The 6769-nt window shown below is 41.5% G+C and overlaps 1 protein-coding gene across 1 annotated transcript; it reads left to right on the forward strand.

Annotated features, from left to right (window-relative positions):
- Positions 1 to 5476: 5476 nt before the first annotated feature.
- Positions 5477 to 6182, forward strand: LOC138908419 (uncharacterized). Its single transcript, XM_070199083.1, has 2 exons — positions 5477 to 5671; positions 5835 to 6182. Exons 1-2 carry the CDS (start codon positions 5477 to 5479, stop codon positions 6180 to 6182), a joined length of 543 nt encoding a protein of 180 aa, XP_070055184.1.
- Positions 6183 to 6769: the final 587 nt, after the last annotated feature.

The raw sequence follows: 6769 nt of genomic DNA on the forward strand, positions 1-6769 counted from the left end.
TAGATGATGCACCCCGATGAAATGGTCGAGCTGACTGAGCCTGTTTGAAATGACGACCTCTACTGTGCTAGAACTGACCCCCAAAATGAGCACCGCTGAATCCACCCTGACCACGAGGCCTCTTGGCCTCCCTCTCAACCCTCTCCTAACTACGAACCATTTCAATCTGCCGAGCAATGTCAACAACCTCATTAAAGGTAGCACCCAAAACCCTCTCTCTGGTCATGAGCAACTGTAGCTGATAAGTGAGACCATCAATAAACCTCATGATCCTCTCCCTGTCTGTGGGGACCAACCAGATAGCATGACGGGCCAACTCCAAGAATCGCATCTCATACTGCATCATGGACATATCACCCTGGCAAAGCCGCTCAAACTGTCTGTGCAGTTCCTCTCTGCGGGATCGAGGCACGAACTTCTCCAAAAAGACCACGAAGAACTGCTTCCAAGTAAGGGGTGCTGCGCCAACAGGCCTACGCCTCTCGTAAGTCTCCCACCATCTGAGTGCAGCCCCAGAAAACTAAAAGGTAGTAAATAAGACCCCACAAGTCTCCAAAATACCAGCAGTGCGGAGTATCCTCTGACATCTGTCCAAGAAGTCCTGAGCATCCTCTCTCTCTGTGCCACTGAAAGGTGGTGGCTGAAGTCTCCCAAACCTCTCCAACCTACGATGATCATCCTCAGGCATAGCAAGAACCACATAATCCTAAGCAACTGCAACCGGCTAGGCTGGTGGTGCCTCTGGTGTCTGAAGTCCCTGAATAGCCTGCTCGGGAGTACGAGCGACGGGAGTCTGAGTGCCTCCCCTGGCCTGAGAAGTAGATGCGGCCGTCGAGATAGAGACCGCCTGAGCAAGGCCGGTACACGCTATCAGAATTTGAGCTAGGGCCTCCTAATGGCCTGGAATCACATTAGGCACAGGTGGTGCCTGAGCTGGTGCATCAACAACTGGAACTTGGTCCTAATCTGGGACAACTGGTGGATTTGCAGGTACTGCCCCAGCTGCTGTACGGGCTGCACCTCTGCCCCTACCATGGTCTCTACCACGGCCCCGGCCTCTCGCGGCCCTGGATGGTGGTACTGGTGGCTGGCCCTCTTGACCGGTAACACGAGTCCTCACCATCTGTGAGAGAATGAAACAACAGATGTTTAGTTACTAGAATCAACAGATTCACACGACAAGAATTCAAGAATGTGGAGTTTCCTAAAGGTTCTGCAGCCTCTCGAAGATAAGTGCAGACGTCTCCGTACCGATCCTCAAGACTCTACTAAACCCGCTCATAACTCGTGAGACCTATGTAACCTAGGCTCTGATACCAATCTGTCAAGACCCAAACTAACCCCTATCGTGATGTCGCCTTTCGTGGAACTAGGCAAGCTGACTCATTTCCAAAACAAACCGATATTTTCATTTCAAAGAAAATTTCAATGTTATTTAACATAAAAAAACCTTCGTAAAGGAGTTCAAATCAAAATAGAAGTGCAGAAAGAAAAGCCCGACATCGGGGTGTCATTAGTCATGAGCATCTATTACAATTTGTCTAAAAATATCAAGACTAACTCAGTCTGGAAAATAGCTAAATACAACTAAAGGAAGATAAGAGGGAGAAGAGCAGGGCTGCGATCGCCAGGCAGCTACCTTGCTATCCCCGGGAAAATCTGCAATCAGAACAATCAACAACCGCTACCGTGTCCAGCTATACTTGGATCTGCACACAGGGTGCAGGGAGTAACGTGAGTACGCCAACTCAGTAAGTAACAACAATAAATAAAGACTGAGCAGTAGTGACGAGAAATAAAGCATATAACGTTCATATCAGGAAATCTCAGTAAAATACCACATGCTTTTAAAATCAGGATTTGAATCAAAATATCTCGTTTAAACCCAGTTCCAGTAAAAATCATTTAAAGATATTTTTCAACAGTTTTCAAATAGAGGAAAAATGCAAAGGTGTGCAAAAATGATGAAATCATAAACAGCCCCTCGGGCAAAACATCACTCATATACAGTCCCTCGGGAAAACCTCACAGTCACTCGTGCCACTCGGGCATACCTCACAATCACTCTTTGCCACTCAGGCATAACTCACAATCAATCATGCCTCCCAGTCACTCAGCACTCGGCACTCGCACTCAGTAGGTACCTGCGCTGACTAGGGGTACGTACAGACTCCGGAGGGGCTCCTTCAGTCCAAGCGCTATATCAAGCCAAATCATGGCATAAATCACTCAGGCCCTCGGCCTATATCAAACATGTTGCGGCGTGCAGCCCGATCCCATAAATATCCTCACAAATCAGGCCCTCAGCCTCACTCAGTCATAAACCTCTCAAGCCACTCGGGCATTTCAGTAAAAACAGGGCATTCGGCCCAAAACAAAATTTATGTGCATCAAAATAGAGTTATAAAACTGAGTTATGCAGTAAACAAGTATAACCATGATTGAGTATAGATTTTCAATCGAAAACAATGAGAGGATAGAAAGAAAAGGCCCCTAAGGGTCCAAATAGCAATTGCACAAGGCCCAAACATGGCATTTAGCCCAATTTACAGAAACTCTTTCTAAAACATATAAGCATTATATAGTTTCAACAAAATATGCAACTTTACAGTTGCTACGGGACGGACCAAGTCACAAATCCCCAACGTTGCACGCCCACACGCCCGTCACCTAGCATGTGCGTCACCTCAAAATAGTAGAATGATACGAAATCTGGGGTTTCATACCCTCAAGACTAGATTTACAATCGTTACTTACCTCAAACCAGTCAAATCACTAACCCGCAATGCTTTTGCCTCTGGACTCGGCATCCAAATGCTCCAAATCTATTCACAATCAGTACAGTACCATCAATATACGCTAATGGAATGAATTCCACAAGAAAAGCTACAAAAATTAGACCAAAACCCAAAATTGGCTCAAACCCGGCCCTCGGGCCCAAGTCCTGAAATCCGAAAAAATTCACAAACTAGAAAGCTCATTCACTCACGAATCTAACCATACCAAATTCATCAAAATCCGACATCGTTTGGTCCTTCAAATCCTTAAATTACTCTCCAAAAATTCCAAGCCCTAACCCCTCATTTTCACTAATTACATGATTGAACAACGGGAAATCACCATATATACGAGTATTAGGGCTCAAGCAACTTACCTCACTGATAGCCCTTGAATTACCCTTCAAAAATCACTCCAAAAGCTTCAAAAACCTACTTGAAAAATGGTGGAAATGAACCAAATTCGCAAAGAGTTCTATTTATGGTTTCTGCCCAGGTCTTTCGCACCTGCGGAATATTTCACGCTTCTACGCCACTGCACCTGCGGAAAAATCCATCGCAGGTGTGGAACTCACTTAGGAGCCCAGCTTCCCAATCTGCGGCCCAAAACTCTGCGCCTGGAAAGGCGCACCTGCGCGTTTCCTCTGCTTCTGCGAAGCCTGCCCAGCATCCCCTCTTTCCACATCTGCGCCCCAGGTTTCGCACATGCGGGCTCGCAGATGCGACCTCCAACTCACACCTGCGCATCCTGCCTATCCCAGCATTGCCCGCACCTGCGAACTCCCCACGCGCACCAGCGGCCTCGCACTTGCGACTCCTCTTTCCGCAGGTGCGAAAATAGCAGAAGCAGCAGACCCAGCTGAAAATTCCAAGTTCGACAAATCCGATAACCACCCGGAATCACCCCGAGGCCCTCGGAACCTCAACCAAAAATACCAACAAGTCATATATCAACATACAAACTTAGTCGAACCTTCGAAGCGCTCAAAACAACATCCAAACACCAAATTACCCTCGGATTCAAGCCTAAGAACTTCTAGATTTCCAAATTCGGCAACCGATGCTGAAACGAACCAAACCACGCCCGAATGACCTCAAATTTTGCACACACGTCACAAATGACACTGCGAACCTATTCTAACTTCCGAAATTCCATTTCAATCCCGATATCAAAATTTTCCACTGCCGACCAAAATCGCCAAATTTCCAACTTCGCCAATTCAAGCTTAATTCTACCACGAACGTCCAAATTTCATTCTGGACGCACTCCTAAGTCCAAAATCACCTAACGGAGCTAACTGAACCATCAGAATTCAAATCCAAGATCATTTACACATAGGTCAACATCCGATTGACTTTTCCAACTTAAGTTTCTACTTAAGAGACTAAGTGTCTCAATTCACTCTGAAACCACTCCGGCCCCAAACCAACTAACATGATATAACATAATATAGCTGAATAACACAAAAATAAGTATAAATGGGGAAAACGGGGCTATAACTCTCGAAACGACCGGTCGGGTCGTTACAAAGTAAAAGTAGGATAAATGTTTTAGAACAAGAAGAGCATGACTAAATTTTTTTGTAGCTTGGAAATAAACCAAAAAGTTGAATTCACCGTTGTTAGATTATGTTCAAAGAGATACGAGTTGAAATGCATCGTGGAGATATGTGGTTGGAATGAACGTGCTACTAGAATAAAAAATTTCACTTTTCAGGGTGATAAAATTTCATAACAACCACGAATGCTCGGTTGATGCAAGAAAATCATATCAGAAGCATGCTACATCAAATTTTATAAGTGAGAAAATTTTAGAACATGTTTGGGATAAAAAGATTGAGGTTACACCAGCCTTTGTACAAAGTGAAATAAAAAAGAAATTTGGAATTGACATTGGATATCACAAAGCATGGCGTGCTATTCAAAAAGCTATTGCTTGCATAAGAGGAACACTAAAAGATAACTAGCAGATTCTTCCTTCATACCTACACATGATGGTGCATAGAAACCTAGGAACGTACACTAATATAAAGAGAGATGAGCAGAATCGGTAAGAAAAAACATAGTAACCATCGGTCTAAAGTTTGAAATGTTCCTATTTGAAAACTTCACACCTTATGATTTGTTTTTTTGTATTTCACCTGTACAGGTTTGCTTACATGTTCTTTGAACCTGCGGCATCAATAGCTGGTTGGTGTTACTGTAGACCCGTGATTGTAGTTGATGCAACATTTTTAAAGTCAAAATATCGTGGTGTTCTATTTGTTGTTGTATCAAAGGATGAAGAAAATCAAATCTTTCCTCTATCTTTTGGTGTAGCAGATTCAGAAAATAATGATGCATACATTTGGTTCTTCGGGGAAATGAGAAAAGAAATTGAAGTCTGTCGTGAAATGGTTTTCTTATCAGATAGAAACCAATCGATCGCAAATAGGATTAGACAAATTTATCCTGAAGCTTACCATGGTATCTGCCTCTATCACTTTGAGAAGAATTTAAAGCAAAGACATTCACAAAGCACGGTAATAAATCTTTTCCAAAGCGCTGCAAGGTCATACAGACATGAAGATTTTAATCAGTTAATGTCCCAAATCAAAAGTGTTGACAAGAAAACATACAATTACATAATGGAAGAGCTGCCAGAGATATGGGCTCGATCGTAGTTCCCACGGCAACATTATGATATGCTGACAACAAACATGGTAGAATCAATGAATTTGGTGTTACTAAAAGCGAGAGAGATGACTGTTTTAAGAATGCTAGATTTCATACAAGAAACGTTGGGAGAGTGGTTTTACGAACGGAGAAAAAAAGCACATGAAACTTTTCACAAAGTATCAATATGGGCAGAAGAAGAGATGAATAAGATGATGGACTTGGCTTGCAAAATATTTGTAAGTATATATATTAACTTCAGAATTTACCAATGCATAATCACTTCAGCTTTTAATGTCTGCTACAGTGATTTACTGCTTACATATAAAAAACTTCATACTTTTTCTTTTTACAGCAATAATACACTAATATAGTTTTTTTTACTTTTTTATTCCTTCTTAGATGTTCAACCTTGATTCAATGTTGTTTCGAATAAATAATGAAGGAATAAAATTCATTGTGGACTTAAAAAAGGGAACTTGTGATTGCTTGGAATTCCAACTTGATGAATTGCCCTGTCCACACGCAATTGCTGCTATTAATAAGAGATATTTGCAGAAATCTGATTACAGCTCAAAATGGTATTCAAGGGAAACATGGTTCAAAACATATGAAGGACATGTGAATACTGTGGGAGATCAAAATTCATGGGATATACCACAAAATGTAGAATCTGAAGTCACAAAATCTCCCGATATAGAGATTCTACAAGGAAGAAGACAAAAGAAGAGGTATATCCCTGCAACTTAATCAGTATCATTAAAGTCTACCAAATGCAGTCGTTGTAAACAAATTGGGCATAACAGAACAACTTGCTTGTCTTCTCCAGCACCTCATCCATATTCCAAGAAACACGCTGAAAATTACTCAAATGTTCAATAATCCTTGGAAAGAAATTCATTCTAAAGGAAGAAAGATATGCTGAATTTAGACTTTCATTATTGAATGATATATGTGAAATGTGATTATTTTCATAGAAATAAAAAAATAAGCTCTTGGATTGAAAAATACTCGTTTATATATTGATGGAAGTACAAACCACTCATTTTTATTGGCGGCTTACAGGTTTGGGTGCATTCTAAAAAAGTACGCAATCACTTCAAAGAGAAAAACCTGTAAGTGAAATATATATCTTTAACACACAAAACACACACACACACACACACACACACACACACACACATATATATATATATATATATATATATATTAAAAAACTACACCTTTCTGCATGAAGTATTCATACTGCAGGACAAAACTTTAGCATTTTTAGTCTGAAATTTTAGCAAATGAACTAAATAACTTCAGCATGTTTTCTCTGAAATTTCGGAAAAACT

The sequence above is a fragment of the Nicotiana tomentosiformis genome, chromosome 3 (genome assembly GCF_000390325.3).
Source record: "Nicotiana tomentosiformis chromosome 3, ASM39032v3, whole genome shotgun sequence".
In the NCBI taxonomy this organism is placed as follows: Eukaryota; Viridiplantae; Streptophyta; class Magnoliopsida; order Solanales; family Solanaceae; genus Nicotiana; species Nicotiana tomentosiformis.